The sequence below is a fragment of the Diadema setosum genome, chromosome 8, assembly GCF_964275005.1.
Source record: "Diadema setosum chromosome 8, eeDiaSeto1, whole genome shotgun sequence".
NCBI classification, from domain to species: Eukaryota; Metazoa; Echinodermata; class Echinoidea; order Diadematoida; family Diadematidae; genus Diadema; species Diadema setosum.
The window spans coordinates 8,544,706-8,566,895 of record NC_092692.1 but is presented as its reverse complement, the minus strand read 5'-3'; the positions used below and the strand labels follow the sequence as shown (position 1 = coordinate 8,566,895).

Here is a 22,190-nt window from a genome sequence, read left to right as displayed (position 1 = left end):
GTTAATGAATAATCTTGTCTATGATATATGAAATGGTTGAAAATAATTTGCCTGATTTGTTTACAAGTTGGAAAAACCCTTAACAATCCTTAAACTGCCGCAAACGGGATATTTTACTCTACAGCTTGTGATGTCACATGTGTGCAATGATATAAAGAAAACAAAGAAAATTCAGCATATTTTCACTTTTCTTGCATAATAAAAGAATGGCTGACTTGCCTCCTTCAGAAGGCAGGGGAATACTATTACCCGTAACATACGTCAGTGACAAGTTGAGGAAATATGCATTTTTTTTTTTCAAAATATGCAATTTTGTGAAATTCTCTTCTTTTTTTTTCTCTGAAAAAAGACATCAGAAACAAATGTGCAAATATGCTGTAAGCCAGGACATCAGAAACAAAATGGCTTTGCCTTGATATGCAGCTAAAATGGGAAATGTACAATGTACAAATGTACCAAGAACACTTACTGTACATACGGTACCTACTGTATGAGCTAAAAATCACTGACATTACTTTTTACTTCACATAAACATGACCAATGTATGCGATGAAATATGAATCCTAATGAACTGATTTCAGAGTAAATGAGGAATCCTGAGTAAGTGTGTAGAAATTATGCTAAAGTATTGCTGTAGAAGTGTACTGAGTACAGGCAGTCTGCAGTCATATGAAAATGCTAGCTCTTAGTCTTAATATGGCATGTCAATTGCAGTGTCATCCATTATGTACATACAACTGTATGTGGGGGGGGGGGCAAGATACAATGTAGGTTGATGCATAACTTGCAAATACTTGATTGTAAATGATAGGTACAATGTATTTTATGATATGTTTATGGATTTCGGATGGGATGAGGTGGACATGAGAACATGTTGATATTTGCTTGGTCAAAAGATTTTTTTCTTTTCTTTTCGGAAATATTTATATGAAAGTGCATTTTAATCAATGGTCTGGAAATGGAGAAATCAATTCAGATGTTGGCCTTCCAGTGCTGTATTCTGTACTTACAGTTACCCATGTCTGACTCGTTTACATCATATCCAGGTAGTTTGGAGTAAATTGATTTTTCTCTGCTGAAACAATTAACCATTGATACATGTACAGTGTAGATGTACAACAATTCATACTAATCTTCATCAATGGACATGATGTACAATCATAAGTGCAGTGGAGGTCAGAATGAAAAGCTGCAGTGTCTACTGTAAGATGTGTTTCAAAACACTGAAGAGGAATTTACCTTGAGTATGTAACAATTATCATTTTTATTTTCATTTATTTATTTTTTTTCATATTTTTTTGTGTGTGTGTGTGTGTTTGTTTGTTTGTTTGTTTGTTTGTTTTTTTTTTGGGGGGGGGGTATGGTTTAACTGTGACTAAGTTCACTTTCACACAAATGCCTGGTTTGTGAGTAATGATGCACAAAATCATGAATATACTGCAATTATGTATTTTTTTTTTTTACAACAAAACAAACAGGGATAGCCACTAAAAGACTGCATGTACTGTACATGCAATGTGTGTACATGTACAACTGTATGAACATGGGATACATGTGCACTCATATTTGTACATGCCAGTGTGTTAAAGAGACAGTTATGTTTTGATATTAGTTGCCCATGTTGGACCAGTAGATAGCCAGTTTTTCTATTCTTTACAGGTCTGAACCTAGAATTTACTAGTCCTGGGGGCATTTCATAAAGCATTTTGTCTGACAAAGTTGTCAGACAAATTTGCTCTCAGCCTATCAGATGCAAGATTTTCAGTAGCTTGTAACAGTTTGTCAGAAAAATATGCGACCAAAACACTTGATGAAATACACTGTACTCCCTGTTCTCTTTTTCAACTGGCCCTGACAATGTTATTTTCTTTTTACTGGTCATGTTGGACCAATAAATGTGGCAATTCCTGAAAAGTTACTGGCCTGACAGTGATTTTTACCAGTCTGGGACCATCGGACCTGTGCCAGTGTTAAGCGCTAGTTACAGTTATAGCTTTAAAGGGGAAAAAAAAAATGAGTCACAACAATTAATGCAGACTATTCTTTCTTTTTCGTTTGTGTTTGTTTTCATTGTTTGTCTTCATTCTTTGGATCTACAAGTACATGTATTTGGCATTTATTCATTTTATTCTATTTGCCACATAATTATAGTGATATTCTGTTGTATTCAATTAGTGATTACAACACTCAATAGCTCACGTGCTCGCGCAATGCCAACATCAATTTGCCTCTGTAAGAAAATACATGGTATGCAACATAATTATAGTCTTGTCTTGTCTTGCCTGCTTCACTCTCTTACACCCCTTCATTTTCTACTGAAAATAAACTTTCATAATCTGTAATTAACAGCTAGTCTGTTTGATTTTCATCTTCGCAGCACCAGACAATGTACCCACCAAGGAAGAAACTTCCCCCACCCAACCCCTGTGTGACGAGGTGGACACGGGAGGGGGTGGGGGTGGGGAGGAGAACCAGGTAACCATGAATGGGGACCTGACCAGTGAGCCCAGGCTGGAAGACCAGGAACCAGACAATACCACTGAAGAAGGTGAGCTGTGTATACTCATCTTGATTACAGTTGTGGCAGTGCCTGAAATGTACAATTGTATGACAGAAATGTGCATTACAGTGTGATGTTTTGGAAGTATTTGCAAATAATGTAATTGTTTTATCCACCACAATTTTTAAGCAAGAGAAAAACAAATATCATTCATGAATATAGCAAGTGCTTGTATTGCAGTTTGCCGGTACATTTTAGCGGAAGAGCCCCTCCATGCATGATTGTCTTCAGTTTACAATGCAACATGAATGGATACTTTCAGACACCTTTGGCTTTCATGTACATTGTATCACTGCATACGAACGACGTTAGGACTGTTAAGCCTCAAACATGACTGTGGTATGAAAGCATTCAGACTTAAGGTTTGAGATGGTCTCATACTTTAGCAGCAGGAGCTCATTGATTTGTTTATTATTAAAATCTTTTGCATAGTTCAGACTGTAGAAAATTTTTATTTAGTACTGTGTTTGCATGCTTGCATCAATTTTGGAGGAGAGGTTAGGTCAGCGCTATTAGTGATCGCACTAGTTATTTATGTACCAATATGAAGCTATTCAGACACACACACATGGAAATAACTATTGTATTGCATTCATTGTACAAAGTGGAGCGTTCAGCCTCATTTTGATGATATACATCATTATACTCCCATGACCTTTCTAACACCCAGTCATTGAAACATGTGCATGTGTTCTGGAACGATCTGAAAATTTTGTAGTCTTTAAAATGAGGGGAAAGTTGAAGAACAGAATAATCAAGCGCCAACATTACACATCGTTTAGCATACAAGTACTGTATACGCCATGTACTCGCGAGTCTAAATTTTTGTGAATCAGGAATTCACAACGATTTCGTGAGTGGTTAAATTCACGCTAGTGTAGTCCTGTACTGAACAGAGAATTATACACGCGTACGTCACATTCACATCGGGATCAGAGTCAATATTTTCGCGTGTCTTTAATTTCACGAATAGCACCTGACTCGCGAAAATAAAAACCTTGCAAAATATTCGCCGTATACAGTACCTGATAGAATGCTTGTACTAGACACCACTCTCCAAACAGCAATGCAAAACAAAAGCAAAAACAGTAATTATGTCTAAACTTTGTTGTAACAAGTTGCACAAGTAAGCTAACACCTTTTTTTTCAGTAAGTCTCTCCTATCAAAGTATTGTCTGTTGTAATATGCTGTACAGATTGTTGAAGATGTCATGTCACTACAGGACACATGACTAGAGAACTGCTTAGTGCTACTGGAATTATTTCTAATGCATGTACTCAGGCATGAAGTAGTGTCTGTGATATGCTCTTAAAGTACAGTAACATGTATTAGACATGGGCGTAAATTACAAGCAAAGAAAGATATCTGAGGATCAATAACATCTCTGTTGGACAGGAATTGAGATCTGCTGTGATCTCCAAGGCGCATTGCTTATTTGCCAATAGCGTAACACATTGTACCTGTACGTGATACATTTCATTTTTACACTTCAAAGGGTGTGTACAGTTCTGGTCGAGACGAGGATTTAGCTTTTAACGTTTTGCGAGATATTCAGAAACCACTCTATGAGATGTCAAAGAGCATGCAGTTCTAAGGGGTATCAAAAGTTTATTTGATGAAAATCGATTTTGAAATGGAGATATCCAAAAACAAGGTGAAACAAAGAGATCCTAATAAAGTTGTGGCATGTCGCCTTTTATTATTAGCACTTTTTGGGATATCTCAGCCATTTGAAAACCGATTTTCATCAAATAAACATTGAATCCTTCTTAAAATGACATACTCTTTCATATTTCATAAGAGGCTTTTCATTATCTCACTTAGGAATGTTTAAAACATGAATCCCCACCTCAACCAGTATTGTACAGTCCCTTTAATACATTGTGCAGTATGCACAAAAATATTGCATCTTTACACTAGCATTAAAGAACATGATGAGGTGTTGACAGTTGATATAAAGATTATACTGGTAAAGGTAACAAATTATAGAATGAACTCAATACTATGATCTTTTGGGGGTTTGCATTGCATTCCATAGAAAAGAGAAGACACTTCATGTGATAGAGGACTGTTGAAATTCCTGAAAATACAGCAGGGCAGCTGATTCTGCATTATATATTTTTGACAACATAGGCATGATATACTGAGTAGAAAGAAGTTTTCTTTTCTTTTGAAGAAATGAAAAATCATACATTTTTTTTTTTCCTTTTTGTGGCATTGATGGATATGATGGTCCCCAGACATGCTATGGACCAGTGAGCATCTACCGGTAAACATGGCGATAGCGTTGTGCACTCACCACTAAACCAATGTGATGTTTTCCCTTCAGTCCTCCAAGTACATTATACATCACAGCTGAGTATGCAGTCGTCCAGTTTAATCAGCCATCTATGCATACTTCATGTTGGGATATTGTGCATTCAATTGGGTTTGTGCCTCAAAATTTTGCTGTTCTGTGGGATCAATATATTGGATTGCTTGTGTATCGTGAGAATTCCTCTACCCGTAACCTGGGCCTTGATTTAGGGAGCACGTCATAGAGTCAATCCTATGGCTGTGTGTAGCGTATTTTCCAGGGTACATGTAGATAGCGTGATGCATATTGCACCAGTCTATGTGTGACCCGTATGCTCTAAGTGGATTGAGATGTGTGTACAATATACATTGTATGTTTTAACTACAGAAATGTGCAGGAGAGGGAGCATTAGTACTGCCATGTATGTGATGAGCTCAATTTGACCTTGTGGTATTAAAATGGATGGGATTTATCACACTACTAGGCCTTCTGCCCCCATCTTCCTCCCAGGTGAAGATGATGAGTATGGTGCTGTTCAGAGCTGAAAGGCTGCAATATGAAATACCAGGGTAATTTGAATGGCACAACCCTCATTAGCAGAAGTGCAATGCTACACAAAAGCATTGTTGGTGTTCATATTTTGATGTTGTTCTTGTTGCTCCTGGTTTACTATGCCAGGAGGAAATAGCTTTCAGAGCAGGCATGATACATCAACAGACAGGTAAATGAGGAAACATTGATAATTTGCAATACCCTTTTTTTTTAATCATTACCAAAACAAAAACAAAATCAAAAAGAATTAGATGTGGCATTTATTATATTTTGCTCAGTTTTTTTTTTTTTTTTTATAGACCTCTAGAGCTTCCTACACCCTAGGATTTTGTGTGTTTGCATTAGTACTGTTTTGGTTATATTTCATTATCTATTGAGTATACAATGTAGTGACTGTCTTGGACGTGCATGATTTAGCTGATAAACAAAATTAGGGGTATGTGACTACATGTATATGGTCCTCTTACATGCATGGATGCACTATCAAGTTATGCAAAAACTGTTCTAGATGCAATCACAGTTTGTGCACATTAAGAGATCCACTGCGCGTGAAAGTCAATTTGAGCTACAACATGTACATACAGTATGTATGTACATGTACAGATTGTGTCTATTGTGGTCACATTGCAATTGACAGCAATCAGATGCAGACATCTTTCATCATTAAATATCTACTCTCTTTCATCCGTGCCTGTGTTTTTTGTCCATTTCCATGTTCAGATGGTAGTCGCTCAGAGGCCACATTCCGTCATACAGTGCACAACATCAGCAAGCTGAAGGAGACCTCGCTGGGGAGTGCTGTCACTGTCAGAAACCTACCCTGGTAAGTGCGATAGTCTTCGGTCAAGGACACCTTCTTGGGGAGATGGGCAGCTCCAGAAAGAATGTAGGCCTCTTCTGTCCAAGGGTCAGCCAGCCTCATCCATGGAGGTTGCAAGCAAGCAAGCAAAACAAAACAACACAAGACAACGAAAACAAACAAACTACAAACAAGTGCACTTGAAATGAAGCTTGAATTATTATGTGGAAATAGTACTCTCTGCATGCTACAGTTATTTGGAAGGGGGGGGGGGAGGTGAAGATTCAAAGATGAAGAATGACAAATTGTTTCCTAATTTTTCCCCTCTGTATTATGTTTCCACACTGTACAATTGAAGGCAGTTACTTGGTTTACAATATTATAGTTTTGTTTGAGTGAAACACAGGCTAAGTGCAGTTGTGATCTAATTCAATTTTTCATGGTCAGTGGCATGTCTGTGAATGCTGAAGATAGATATCAAAAAGCAAATTCACACACACATGCCAAATATTTTGTGCAGTTATCTTTTGAGCATGAGGTATTCATTTAATCCCATGTAGTCTTGAAAGGGTAGCCCTTCCAATTTTCTGAAGGTTTTTTTTTTTTTTTTGTTCTTCTTTTTTGCAAGATGCATCAGAAAAGAGTGTTTGGTGCAATAATTGGGATGTCGGATCGCGCCCTGCCAACATTAAGACGAATACAAGCCCCAATGGAAATGTGTGATGTGTCAATTTGACATTCAATTTTGTGCCAGGTTTTGCCCTTACGGCATTATCCCCATAGCAAGCTGCCAACGAATCCTAACAAATTTGGTACTAAGAGAAAGAAATTTGTCTCCATATTTAGAGCGCTGGTATGTGACTGTGACAATGAATTGATGTAAACATCAACACAATCACACCCATATGTATCCCCATACAATTTCAGCGTCTGCTTTGGTAGTGTACATGAACCAGTGTGTTGCAAGCAAGTAGCTGTGGATATAATCTGCTTCATAATCTGATGTTGTGGTTAGTTTTTCACTAGTTCCATATCTTCAGGTAGGGAAAATGCCTTGAAAACACCCCTTACAATCAATTTTTTGGTCTCAGCAAACGCTTTTAGACATGGCCATTTGCAAGAATCCATGGTACCGTCCACACATAGGTGCAAATTTGACACTCATCAGCCGTCACATGGCGTTCGTGGCGCGAAGCTGAATCACAAGTGTGTGTGTGTGTGTGTGTGTGTGTGTGTGTTTACATACGTGCGTACTCTTGCCACTGCACTCACTTGTATCTATAAACACTATCAAAGGCATAATTTACCATTTGCAGATGAAACAAGAACCCAACATTAGTGCTTTAAAATAATCCTAAAATGTAAGTTAGGGATAGAAACAACCAAGTGTAAAACTTTGAATAGGTAAAATTGACGTTAAGTATTATTAAATATACAAAATTTGAACAATACATGTAGTTATAATAAAAATGTTACCAGACTAAACCGTCTACAGTTACGGTTTATTGAGAAGAATACAGATATCTCCTTATATTTTAGGCTTTACAGTGAAAATCTTATATGATATGATGTTTTGTGGTACAACAGACCTACACATACATGTATGCATTAAATGTCATATCTTGAAAAAATTTTAAATCACTGTTCCCAAAGGTAAACAGGACCTTTAACAGAGCTGTTGCTTGCAATGACACTACAACATTGTACTATGTAAGATTCTCATTCACAATGTGCACACAAGGATACAATCACGCTCAAAGCCCCTTAACTCCATCACTGCTACATACTAGCAATTATAATATGCATTATCAAGGGCATTTGAGGGTTAAAATGGTAGTCTTCTTTTGCTTTAAATCTGGTTCTCTGTTTCTACCAAATTAAATGCATGTGTGCCATTTGATAACTAAAAAGCCATGGGTCAATTCTTTAGCCAGCTGCTTCTGTTGAGATAGTCTAAATCAGGTGTTGTTGCAATTTCTGTCATTATCTCTGGCTACTTCAAACTATGTCTTTATGAGTAATGTAGAATTTGGGCAAAGAACCAGTGAAAATATTGCAAAATAAACACTTTGTTCATACTTACATGAACCCACCCCCCCCCCAAAAAAAAAAAATAATAATAATAATGTACATGTGTAGAGAAAGGCATATTGCAGGTAACTGCTTTTCAGGTTAGATGTTGCTCAAATTCCAAGAAGGTATTTATACCTTTGTTCTTTTTCTCATTTTCACTTTGATTTTTCTACTTTGGGCATACATAGGGTTCAGAAATCAGCAGGATTGCTTGACCCTCTACATTATTAACAAATACAATTTATGTGTTCAACCACTTAAAGGCAGAATTTGACAAGAGTCTCTTTGGACATGTTCTGTCACTAAAACTGGAGTGGGGCTCTAGAGGTACAGCTGTATTCCAGTTTCCGAAAACAGGAAGGTACCATGAAAATGTGAAATGTTTGTTCATAATAATTCATTATGTGACACCACATTAGATACCTTTTCAGACAAAGATGAGACAATGCTTTTTGACATCCTACAATGATGTAAATTGGGGTTGGTACCTTTTCCATTTATTTGGCAGATGTGGCAATGAACTGAAAAATCTGATCCTGTAATGACATATTTGGTAGTTGTTGCCCAACTCTGCAAACATGTAGAAAATGTGTACACACACACACACACACACACACACAGCGACACAATGCATAGATCAGACACATCCTCCCGCATGATTTATTTTGCTCCGCACTTCGGACTTTAGTTTCTGAGTGACATCATTGCATACCTGTCTTTTCTTCGACGTGGTGCATCGTACAAAGTGTGGTCAACGGATGGCCACTTTTGCATTAGTGTGGCATATGTACAAAGTGACAATCACATTTAGAATTGTAATTTGTTGTCACTTTTCATATTTGCGACATACAATGATAATAGAAATTGTGGTATTTCAGTTGGTAGGCCTACTGTTCTCATTCACAAAATAGTGCGATATTTCTGGCTTGAAAGTACATTTCCCTGCATACTTGGTTCTCTTTGAAGAGAAACAAGAAGTACATTATTGTATGTCAGGCCACAAGAGGAATGGGTGGTATTTTTTGACACAATGCACACTCAGAGCTCGCATTCACGGGAAGATTGAATTACACACGTACCACCCTAAATACCATAGTATTTTGCCGTGTATTTGTGTTCACATTATGAAATACTGTGGTATTCACCATTTGTGCGAATGGGACTCACTTTGCATTATATAGGTCTTTTATGAATGATCACTCAAATACAATTTGAAACAACAACAAAACCCATAATTGTTCATTTGTGGCATATGATGGCAACAGGTGACAGCACCAGTGCACACATGCCAGTAAGTAATGCTTCGTGTCATCTCATAATAGAGAGTATTATTCATGGCACCTGCAGGATCCTACATAATTTTTTTTTTTTTTTAAACCACTTGCCCAGTCAGGCAAGCAGATTTCAAATTGTTGCAGAACACTTGCCCTAATATGAATTTGACTTGACCCCCCCCCCAAAAAAAAAGGTCAAAAATATACTATTAAAAGAAAATCACTTGTAAGTCAAGGGCTTGATAAAACACGATCATTTGAATAAACAGCACTCATTGATATAGACACATAAACACATTGGCCCGAATTCACGAAGGTGGTAAAAATGAAACCATGGTTTAAACCATGGACAAAAACCATCGAGGGCCAAGTGTTGCATGGGATATTTCGTTATGAAATCAGTCATTTCGTCTATGAAACAATTATTTTGTAACGGAATGACAACATTTTGTAACTAAATGAACATTTTGTGCACGAAATGATAATTTTGTTAACGAAACGGTCATTTTGTCTACGAAATGACCAATTTCGGAACGAAATGTTCCGTTGGACACTTGGCGCTCCATGGTTTTTGTCCATGGTTTAAACCATGGTTTCATTTGTACCACCTTCGTCAATTCGGGCCACTGGAGTAACAAACTTGGTTTGATCTAGTGTTGGTTCTGTATTGCATTGGGGCTTCTTCACATAAGCATTGAAAATTTGCTCTAGATTATGAAATCAAAGTGCATGTACATTGTATCACTGAACAGAAATTTTCTTTGGGCTTCCATGTGGTGGCTTTCATGGGTTTGAAAGGGGAAAAGTGAAAAAAAAAAAGTGGCTTCAAAATTTTTTGCTTGCCCAATTCAGGCAAGCATTTTTAGCTCACCTGAGCCAAAGGCTCAAGTGAGCTATTGCGATCGCCCTTCGTCCGTCGTGCGTCGTCCGTCGTCCGTCGTGTGTAAACTTTTTACATTTTCATCTTCTTCTTGAAAACCCCAAGACCGATTTTCATCAAACTTGGCAGGTAGCATCCCTAGGGGGTTAGGAACTCAATTTGTTAAAATGGGCACCATGCCCCACCCAGGGGGCCCCCAGGGGGGCCCAAACCCCCCAAAATTAAGGAATCTGTAAAAATCTTCTTCTCTAGAACCAGAAGTGATAGAGCTCAGTTAATACTATGAGTTAGTACATTGATGACTGTAATTTCAAGTTTGTTCATGGCAGAATCAGGGGTGCCCCCCTTGGGACCCAGGGGAGGGGGGTGGGGAGTGGTCCTAATGGGGCCTAAATTGTACATTTTCATCTTCTTCTTGAGAACCCCATGACCCATTTTCACCAAACTTGGCAGGTAGCATCCCTAGGGGGTTAGGATCTCAATTTGTTAAAATGGGCACCATGCCCCACCCAGGGGGCCGCCAGGGGGCCCCAACCCCCCCCCCCCCCCCCCCGAAATGAAGAAATCTTTAAAAATCTTCTCTAGAATCAGAAGTTACAGAGCTAAGATAATACTATGAGTGAGTACATTAATGATCCGGCAGATCCAGGGGTGCCCCTCTTGGGGGTGGGGGGGGGGGGGGGGAGTTGGGAACTTCCAAATGGGGGCCTGAATTGTACATTTTCATCTTCTTCCTGAAAACCTCATGATGGATTTTCATCAAACTTGGCAGGTAGCATCCCTAGGGGTCAGGATCTCAATTTATCAAAATGGGCACCATGCCCCACCCAGAGGGCCCCGGGGGCCCCAATCCCCCCAAGTTAAGGAATCTTTAAAAAATTGGGCCCTTTTTTTTTTATTGTACATTTTCATCTTCTACTTGAGAATGCCTGGTCAAATTTTAGTAGAGCTGTGAATAATTTAGATTAGTGACTGCGTGAAAGGTGAACTTGCGATACTCAGGTGAGCACTAGACCCGCGGGTCTCTTGTTTTCATTGTTCCAAAACACTTGCCCGACCATGATTTTCACCTGACCCAGGCAATCGGGCCAGCGCTTATGTAGCACCCTGCACTGTAACTGTAGGCAGAATGCATAATTGACACAATGACAAAGATCTGTAAAACACAGAGCTCATGGAATATCAGGGTTGATGTTGGGTTGATGCAGTATAGTTTGACCAGCAGATCCCTACTTGTTGAGTGAGCAGTTTGTACATGGACAAGTGTACATGTATGTCATGCACTTTTATTCCATTGACATGCATAATTAGTTTTTATCAAACAGGAATTACAAGAAAACAGAAACTTAGTATGAATATTAGTGTGGCATGTAATACCAAGATGAACCGATGTATGATTTGTTGTTTAGTTTGTTTCATTGGCATATTATGGTAGACAGGAGTTCAGATATTATGGAGAAAATTATCCCCATCTCGAGAAGAACATTATACAGACTAGATTTTGGGATGAGGGTATTGAAAAGTGCTGCCAATCCACCTTTACTCAACATACTTGGCACATACGTAGACATGTCACATGCACACACACACACACACACACACATGCTTGTAAAGCAGCTCAGGTATACACACATGTATGAATACACACGTAAACACATCCTCCATTCTGCAGATAATGTTCTTACTGTAGCAACCTAGCAATTCAATCTTGAGTACATTTATTGTACATACAGTACTTGTATAGGTCCATGGTACTTGTAGGGATCTGCCTGATGCATTTTACATGACCAGTCTCTTGGCATCTGTTCTTCAATAATGGGGCTTACTGTAGGCAGCTGTCATGCCAATGGCCAGTATGTGCATGCTCCAATCATGTCAATGTGGCGAGACTTTAAACTTGATCGCCCGGTCTATCAAGCGATTTCTCAGTGCCCAATCTGAAATGAGACTAGGTCCATGAAGTCATTACTCTGTGTATGATGAAAGTCATCTTTTTTGTAGTACAGTTCATTTTAGAGTGCATTGATATACTTTCATGTAGCACATTGTAACTTGAAAGAATACAATTTGATAGTTGTACAACTGGTGCTTGTTGTGAGATGAGGATAACTCAAACAGCCACATAAATATTCAAATTATGAAAGAAAGACTGCTACTTTGACTCAATATAAATGATTTTCTGAGTTTCTGTCTTTCTCGCCTGTTTTCTTTTATTGTTTTACATTTCTTCTCTATCCGTCTCATTTGGGCTGTTCTTTAATTGTGAAACCAGAAAAATTCATGTGCAGTTTGATTTTGTGATTGTCACGAGAGCAAAGATTTGTGAAATTAAAGTTAAAATGCATACATGTGAAAGTTTATGTTTACACTATAGGGATATGCATTGAATGCCAGTGGCAATTGGCGAAAATATCATGCCGCAAAAATATCTTGCTGTACAGTATTTTTCAGCCATTACCCTGTCTCTAAATGACATGTACTGAGCTATTCTTATCCATTCTACTGAGCACAGGAAAATCACATTGTCATTTCCACCCTTTTATTAGCTCACCTGAGCCAAAGGCTCAAGTGAGCTATTGCGATCGCCCTTCGTCCGGCGTCCGGCGTCCGGCGTCCGTCGTCCGGCGTCCGTCGTGCGTAAACTTTTTACATTTTCATCTTCTTCTTGAAAACTACAAGACCGATTTTTATCAAACTTGGCAAGTAGCATCCCTAGGGGGTTAGGAACTCAATTTGTTAAAATGGGCACCGTGCCCCACCCAGGGGGCCCCAGGGGGGCCCAAACCCCCAAAAATTAAGGAATCTGTAAAAATCTTCTTCTCTAGAACCAGAAGTGATAGAGCTAAGTTAATACTATGAGTTAGTACATTGATGACTGTAGTTTCAAGTTTGTTCATGGCAGAATCAGGGGTACCCCCCTTGGGACCCAGGGGAGGGGGTGGGAAGGGGTCCTGATGGGGCCTAAATTATACATTTTCATCTTCTTCTTGAGAACCCCATGACCAATTTTCACCAAACTTGGCAGGTAGCATCCCTAGGGGGTTAGAATCTCAATTTGTTAAAATGGGCACCATGCCCCACCCAGGGGCCCCAGGGGGCCCAAACCCCCCAAAATTAAGGAATCTGTAAAAATCTTCTTATCTAGAACCAGAAGTGATAGAGCTAAGTTGATACTATGAATTAGTACATTGATGACTGTAGTTTCAAGTTTGTTCATTGCAGAATCAGGGGTGCCCCCCCCCCTTGGGACCCAGGGGAGGGGGGTGGGGAGGGGTCCTAATGGGGCCTAAATTATACATTTTCATCTTCTTCTTGAGAACCCCATGACCAATTTTCACCAAACTTGGCAGGTAGCATCCCTAGGGGGTTAGGATCCCAAAATGAAGGAATCTTTGAAAATCTTCTCTAGAATCAGAAGTTATAGAGCTAAGATAATACTATGAGTGAGTACATTAATGACTGTAGTTTCAAGTTTGTTCATAGCAAATCCAGGGGTGCCCCTCTTGGGGGCAGGGGGGGGGGGTTGGGAAGGTCCAAATGGGGGCCTGAATTGTACATTTTCATCTTCTTCCTGAAAACCTCATGATGGATTTTCGTCAAACTTGGCAGGTAGCATCCCTAGGGAGTCAGGATCTCAAATTTATCAAAATGGGCACCATGCCCCACCCAGAGGGTCCCAGGGGGGCCCCAATCCCCCCAAATTAAGGAATCTTAAAAAATTTGGGCCCTTATTGTACATTTTCATCTTCTACTTTAGAATACCTGGTCAAATTTTAGTAGAGCTGTGAATAATTTAGATTAGTGACTGCGTGAAAGGTGAACTTGCGATACTCAGGTGAGCGCTAGACCCATGGTCTCTTGTTCCTACAGGTACCTTTTGATCACATTGTTTTGTTGCCCTTGGAAATATCGAGAATGCAATCATGGTATGAAAGATCAAATAGGTGAACATACCAGTGTATCAAAGTTTTGATGTTGATATTGATATAAAGTGCCTTGGCATTTTTCTCTGGCATAATGTACCTATTTCATCTGAATGTACAATGTTGTAGTCTCTCATCTGATACTTTAGTACTCATACTGTAGTAATGAATGTATTTCAATGGAATTCCTTTGCTGCATCCAAGTTCATGGATGTTGCAAAACTACATGTAGATGGCTAGCCAGTGTATGTAATAATGCCTTGGTTTAAAAAAAAAAAAAAAATCCTATGTCATTGATAAAATTTGAATGGCAGTGCAACATAATTAATACATCACAGTGGATGTGCATGATTTCTGCTGTGTGACACATTGGATGTTATCGTTTGATATGGCCCATTCCATCCCTGCATGGACAGTAGCCAATTTGAAAGTAGTAGTTACAACGTACAAACATGTACAGCTATCCAGTTAGGCTGATCTCAGGACTTGCTTGGAGAGCCTTTCCACATCTCTGAATAATTTACGTCAAACTGGGTAGCATCATCCACTAGCTTGAATATCATCAGTGATTGCATACCATAGTGTGCATGTCTGTGTATGTATATCATATATTGGGGGGGGGGGGGGGGCAATGTGTTATGTCACAAATGTACACACAAGTAGTTATGTACATGTATCAAGGCTGTATGCATGGTTGTTTAATGTGTATGTACACAGGGTGACCAGAATAATGGAGAACATTCTATATGCTATAGATATAGTACATACAGGCTGACCAGATCAGTGAAGAATTTTCTACGTGGTATACAATGTAGCTACAGTACATGCATGTGACAGGAAATACATTATAGCTCACTCAATCTAGAATGATTTCACCCATTCCAGAAAATTCTAGGAAGTGCTGGCTGAGTGAGGCACTGCCCTTGTAGCCCAATGTGATTGGTAGTTAATTTTGGCAATGATGTTATGCACATATTAGGCAGTGAGTCATCCAGGATTCCTGGAATTTGGACTTGCTAGTATGTTCAGGTATGTGGCCCCAGGTTGGAGAAAATTACAGAATGTACTAGAAAGGGGTGAATGGATAGTATATAAGCCGGAGAAATTCTGAGGTAGGCAGAGTACCCAACACCTCTGCTCTGAGAGTTACGTCACTTCTGGCTCTGAAGCGACTTGTTATAGTCAGTCCTGTGTTACCTGCTGACCTGCTATACAAACTGTGTTTGTGGAGATAAGGCCTGGGAGACATTTTGCCTGCAGAGAATTAGTTTGCCTACATTGGAGATAGACTCCATATTTTAGTGTCAACGGACATTATTACGGCAAAGCTGTGACGGGCTGGATTCCTTGCTGGACATTATAAAGTGAATCATCATTAAACGCATCAACTGGACGTGGTCGTCACAACGTTTGGATTCTGCGCGTTTCGCCGTGAACATCTATCGTGGACTATACCCTGGATTTATAACGCGGACTATTGTAACCTGTGCCTCTGGATTTACGTCGAAGGAATCATTCATCGGTGCATCACGGATCATTCATTTGTGCATCAAGCATCGTATTTGGACACTACCAGGAAACTGTAGGGATTTCGTGATTTAGTGAGTAAGTGATTCCATTACTGACTTATATTTGTTTATAGTGATCATTATTGTACTGATGTGAAAACCGATTACGAGTCTGTACCCACAATATCACTGTTAATAAACCGCCTGAACATTAGTTGATTGTTTCTTTTGTGCGATCATTCTCAGAGTGATTTTGGTCGTAACAAAATTGGGGGCTTGTCCGGGAAGTGAATTTAAAGCCAAAACGTAGAATTTGGAACGTTCCGGAATCTAGAATATTGGTACAGATATATATCAGTTGAGTTGATTGTTCAATTGTACATTGTGTGTAACACATGTGACAATGTCAATCAGTACAATGGATGTTCAGGCATTTGTTCAGAGGACAGATTTGTCCCTCAAAGATTTGCAAAGGTTACGCAAATGTGATTTGACTGCTGTTGCACAGCATTTAAATGTTGATGTTCCACAAGGTGTAAGAAAGGCAGAGATTCTTGACTTAGTAGCTGGTCACATGGAGCTCAAAGAAGAAATTGACACTCCAGCTCAAGCTCAAATGTCAGATCAAACACGGCTTGAGCTTGCTAAATTGCAACTGAAGGAGAAAGAAATGGAAATGAAGGATAGGGAAAGGGCTAGAGAAGTGGAAAGAGAAATCGAAATGAAGAAACTTGAAGTGGAGCAACAACTGAAATTGCGTGAGATGGAATTGACTCATGCACAGACTGTTGGAAGTCGTGAAAGGGCTCCTTCTGAGTTTGATTTGGCTAGGAACATTCGATTGGTGCCAAAGTTTGAAGAAAACAGAGTTGATGCATATTTTGTGTCATTTGAGAAGGTGGCTAACAGTTTGAACTGGCCACAGGAATTTTGGCCCTTGCTCCTTCAAAGTGTGTTTGTCGGCAAAGCGGCAGATGTGTACTCATCTCTCTCTGAAGAGCAATCACGTGACTATGCTACAGTCAAGAAGGCAGTGTTGAATGCTTATGAGTTGGTGCCAGAAGCGTACAGACATAAGTTCAGAAATTCGTACCGCAAACCAGGCCAGACACATGTTGAGTTTGCTCGTGAAAAAGAAATGACGTTTGATAGGTGGTATAGATCCCTGAAAGTGGATCAGGATTTTGATAACCTACGTGAGGTTGTTCTCTTGGAAGAATTCAAAAAGAGTGTTGCTTTCAGTGTGAGGTTGCACCTGGAAGATCACAAAGTGACAAGTTTGCATAAAGCAGCCTTCATGGCTGATGAGTATGAGTTGACTCACAGACATGAAAACAGACCACCTTTCAGAAATTTCTCTGGAAATAAGAGAGACAAAAATCAGTCGAGCAACCAACAAAATGCTGGTTCAGGAATGTTGTCGGCACCACAGCCTCAATCTGACAAAGGGTCCAGTACAAGTGCGAATGTCATCAGATGTTTTCATTGTCACAAGAAAGGGCACATAAAGTCGCAATGTTGGAAGTTGCAAAATGGTGCAACGAAGGAGGTGGGATTTGTCATGTCAAAAAGTGTCCTACCCGAAAATAGTGTCCCGTTCAGTGAAACACAGGCCATTGAAAGTCGATCTCCCAAGTTCAAAGATAGGACTAAGCAGGTGGATGAGAGCTATCGAAGCTTTTTGTTTGATGGTGAGGTGACCCCATGTACTTCTGGTGAGGCAGGTAAACCAGTAGTCATCCTGCGGGATACGGGGGCCTCTCAGTCGTTGATGGTGGATGGTGGTATGACTTTTCCACCAGATAGTGCAGTGAATGCAAAAGTCTTGATTCAGACTGTTGATGGCAGTTATATGTCAGTACCACTGTATAGAGTGGATTTGAAGTGTGACCTAGTTTCTGGTCCTGTCACTGTTGGAGTTGTTCCTGAGTTGCCCATGGTAGGCATTGACTTTTTGTTGGGGAATGACTTGGCTGGGGACAAGGTGGTTGCGTCTCCAGTTGTTTCGGATAAACCAGTGGTGGTTGCTGAAACTGAGCAGTTGCAGGAGGAGTTTCCTGGGATTTTCCCAGATTGTGTTGTGACTAGGTCTCAGGCTCGTAGAGCTGTTCAAGATGATGCGGATTCTGTTGATGTGGAGGAGAATTCTGGTGTTTGGTTGGCAGAAACCTTTTTCAAGGATTTGAATGATGGGGTTGCTGTATTAGGCTCCAAGGCTAACAGTGATGGGCTGTTTAGCAAGTCTTCCTTGGTTGAAGCACAGCAGGCAGACTCTGAGTTGAAAGGCTTGTCTCAGACGGCGTGTTCTGAGGCTGAGGCTGAAAAGGTCCCTGAGTGCTATTATGTCAAAGATGGCATTTTGATGAGGAAGTGGAGACCTCCCCATAGGCCAGCTGATGAGGATTGGACGGTGGTCCGTCAAGTTGTTGTCCCTCCCTGTTACCGTGGTGAGATCTTGAGGATTGCTCACGAGTTACCAGTTGGCGGCCATTTAGGCGTCAGAAAGACAAAGGATCGGATCATGAGGCATTTTTATTGGCCAGGGTTGAATGTGGATGTGGCTGAGTTTTGCAAGACTTGTCACACATGTCAGGTGGCTGGTAAACCACAGCATTCAGTGAAGCTGGCGCCATTGATTCCGATACCTGCGTTTGAAGAACCATTCAGTCGGGTTCTAGTCGACTGTGTTGGACCTTTGCCTAGGACTAGGTCGGGTCATAAGTACCTCTTGACAATCATGGATATGTCTACACGGTTTCCAGAGGCTATCCCATTGAGAAATATCACTGCCAAGACTGTGGTAGATGCTCTAGTGCAGTTTTTCACTAGGTATGGGTTGCCCAAGGAAGTGCAGTCTGACCAAGGGTCAAATTTCATGTCAGGCATATTTCAAGAGGTGATGTATCGTTTGGGTGTGAAGCAGCTGAAGTCGTCAGCTTATCATCCCCAATCCCAAGGTGCGTTGGAGCGCTACCACCAGACCCTAAAGACAATGATTAGGGCATTTTGTGAGGAGTATCCCGAGGATTGGGATAAGGGCATCCCTTTCCTGCTGTTCGCAACGAGAGACTCCCCAAATGAGTCAACGGGTTTCAGCCCATTTGAGTTGGTGTACGGTCATGAAGTTAGGGGCCCACTGAAGCTCATCAGAGAGAAATTCATGACTGAGGATGATGAGGTCCACCTACTTGACTATGTGTCAAAGTTTTGTGAAAGGCTTTCAAAGGCTTGTGAGGTAGCTAGGGAACACTTGAAAGTGTCACAAGACTCAATGAAGAGAAAGGCAGACAAAAATGCCAAAGCCCGAACCTTCAAACCAGGTGACAAAGTTCTTGTACTGCTGCCCATACAAGGTGAACCACTGAAAGCCAAGTTCAGTGGCCCATACTGTGTCAAAAAGAAACTCAATGATGTGAACTATGTGATCAGTACACCAGACAGGAGCACAGATCAGAGAATGTGTCATGTCAATATGTTGAAAGAGTGCTATGACCGAAAGTCAGTTGGTGTGACATAGGTAGTGGATAGCACAGCAGAATTCAAGGGTGAAAAGTTTTCACCGCCTATCATTTACAGTGTATGTGTTTAGCATATCCATTAATGTATGCAAAGCAGTTAGACATGATTGTACAAGCTTCAAGAATCCAAGCAATATCAATGTAAATGGTATCCATGAAAAGAGAACATGGAATCAATGCAGCTTTTCAAAAGGCATGTGATAGTATATGATTATGGTTGTTTGAGTTGGATTTTACCTCACGTTCGTTGTAAATAATAAGAAATTGTGAAGGTAAAAGAAACCCTTGCTACGGCAAGGCTTTCTTTTTCCCATGGGGGATGGTGTCACAAATGTACACACAAGTAGTTATGTACATGTATCAAGGCTGTATGCATGGTTGTTTAATGTGTATGTACACAGGGTGACCAGAATAATGGAGAACATTCTATATGCTATACATGTAGATATAGTACATACAGGCTGACCAGATCAGTGAAGAATTTTCTACGTGGTATACAATGTAGCTACAGTACATGCATGTGACAGGAAATACATTATAGCTCACTCAATCTAGAATGATTTCACCCATTCCAGAAAATTCTAGGAAGTGCTGGCTGAGTGAGGCACTGCCCTTGTAGCCCAATGTGATTGGTAGTTAATTTTGGCAATGATGTTATGCACATATTAGGCAGTGAGTCATCCAGGATTCCTGGAATTTGGACTTGCTAGTATGTTCAGGTATGTGGCCCCAGGTTGGAGAAAATTACAGAATGTACTAGAAAGGGGTGAATGGATAGTATATAAGCCGGAGAAATTCTGAGGTAGGCAGAGTACCCAACACCTCTGCTCTGAGAGTTACGTCACTTCTGGCTCTGAAGCGACTTGTTATAGTCAGTCCTGTGTTACCTGCTGACCTGCTATACAAACTGTGTTTGTGGAGATAAGGCCTGGGAGACATTTTGCCTGCAGAGAATTAGTTTGCCTACATTGGAGATAGACTCCATATTTTAGTGTCAACGGACATTATTACGGCAAAGCTGTGACGGGCTGGATTCCTTGCTGGACATTATAAAGTGAATCATCATTAAACGCATCAACTGGACGTGGTCGTCACAACGTTTGGATTCTGCGCGTTTCGCCGTGAACATCTATCGTGGACTATACCCTGGATTTATAACGCGGACTATTGTAACCTGTGCCTCTGGATTTACGTCGAAGGAATCATTCATCGGTGCATCACGGATCATTCATTTGTGCATCAAGCATCGTATTTGGACACTACCAGGAAACTGTAGGGATTTCGTGATTTAGTGAGTAAGTGATTCCATTACTGACTTATATTTGTTTATAGTGATCATTATTGTACTGATGTGAAAACCGATTACGAGTCTGTACCCACAATATCACTGTTAATAAACCGCCTGAACATTAGTTGATTGTTTCTTTTGTGCGATCATTCTCAGAGTGATTTTGGTCGTAACAGTTAACAGTGAGCCTTTGTTGTGTATAAACAAGATACGAGGCCAGGAAAAAAAAAAAGAAGAAGATCAAAACTTTAATACAAAAGCACTCTGACCTCTGCCAAGCAGCTCATTTCTACCCATAGGTGCATGCGGAAAATCACTTATTTTCTTGATAAATACTGTAATATAACACAATATTTTTGCGGCGTGAAATTTTCGCAAACTGGAGCCAATGGCCTTTTTTTGCGGCGTGAAATTTTCGCAAGTTGCCTCTAGCATTCAATGTGTAAAGTGTAGACAAAAACTTTCACATGCATTTTAATTTGTGTGTGTGTGTGCGTGTCTCAGGCATGCATGCTGGAAATCACACTTTTATTTTCCAGTGATGATGTAGCCTTTCTGTTGTGTGTCAGAAGAGATCCTCAACAGTAGCTACAATATAAATTCTGCATGCTGCACCTCTAATGCACGCTCTGTGCTTGCACGCACCCCTCAAATACATGCTGCTTTTTTTAATGAACTCCCTTCTTTTTGGCCCTGTTGGCCCTATCTGCCTTCAAGAAATCATTAAAATATCCTGGATGTAGACAGTTATCTGGATCATGTCTACCAAAATTTAATTGTCTGTTCCTTGTGTCATTATTAAGCTTTTCTTGTAAGTTTCATTCAAATCTTTTCATATCGCTTTGAGTTATTTTGCAGACAGACAGACCAAAATAAATAGATAAATAAACCAATGCTGAAGAAAACATAACCTCCTTGATAGGGAGATGAAGATACAGCAGCAGGATTACAACTGATGTAAATGCTTGTGATAGACAATTTGATGTAATAGGCTTGTACATCCAATATGGCTCTGTTGAAGCAGGAAAAATAATTAAATTACTATTTTACAGTAGTAGGTCATCCTTTCCTGTCAAGAGTAGCAATGCCAGATTGTCATTTATTTCTGTAAGTACAAGTATTAGATACAACGAACATAACTTCATATGATATTGATCAATCTTCAAGGCAAGCTATTTATGTGTGTAGTAGCCACATCGATGCTGTTTACCAAAACAGAATGTACAAATGTTATGTGTATAGTAGTAGAGGACTTCAGAGCCAGTAGCAACCCCACCACTTTGCACAGTGCTAGTAGTGGTACTGTTTTTCACCAGAGGAAATCCACTACATTAATGTATACAGCGCCCATGGTTCTGCTTGGTCTTGATTGCAGTACTGTACCTCAAATGTGGACAATCAATGCAGTCATTCTTTAAATGATCGTTAACAATGTCATGTGAGAGCTTTGACGTACTGTAGATATCAAATTGTATGACATGAGAGTCATTCTTCATGTTGAGATACCAATGTGAGCTT

At 40.0% G+C, this 22,190-nt stretch overlaps 1 protein-coding gene across 1 annotated transcript in view; it reads left to right on the top strand.

Moving 5' to 3' along the window:
- Window positions 1–22,190, top strand: part of LOC140231940 (ubiquitin carboxyl-terminal hydrolase 7-like) — a 78,582-nt gene that overhangs the window by 6,122 nt on the left and 50,270 nt on the right. The window contains 2 exon segments of the mRNA XM_072312088.1: window positions 2,378–2,548; window positions 6,130–6,232. Coding sequence (XP_072168189.1) covers window positions 2,378–2,548; window positions 6,130–6,232 — 274 coding nt within the window.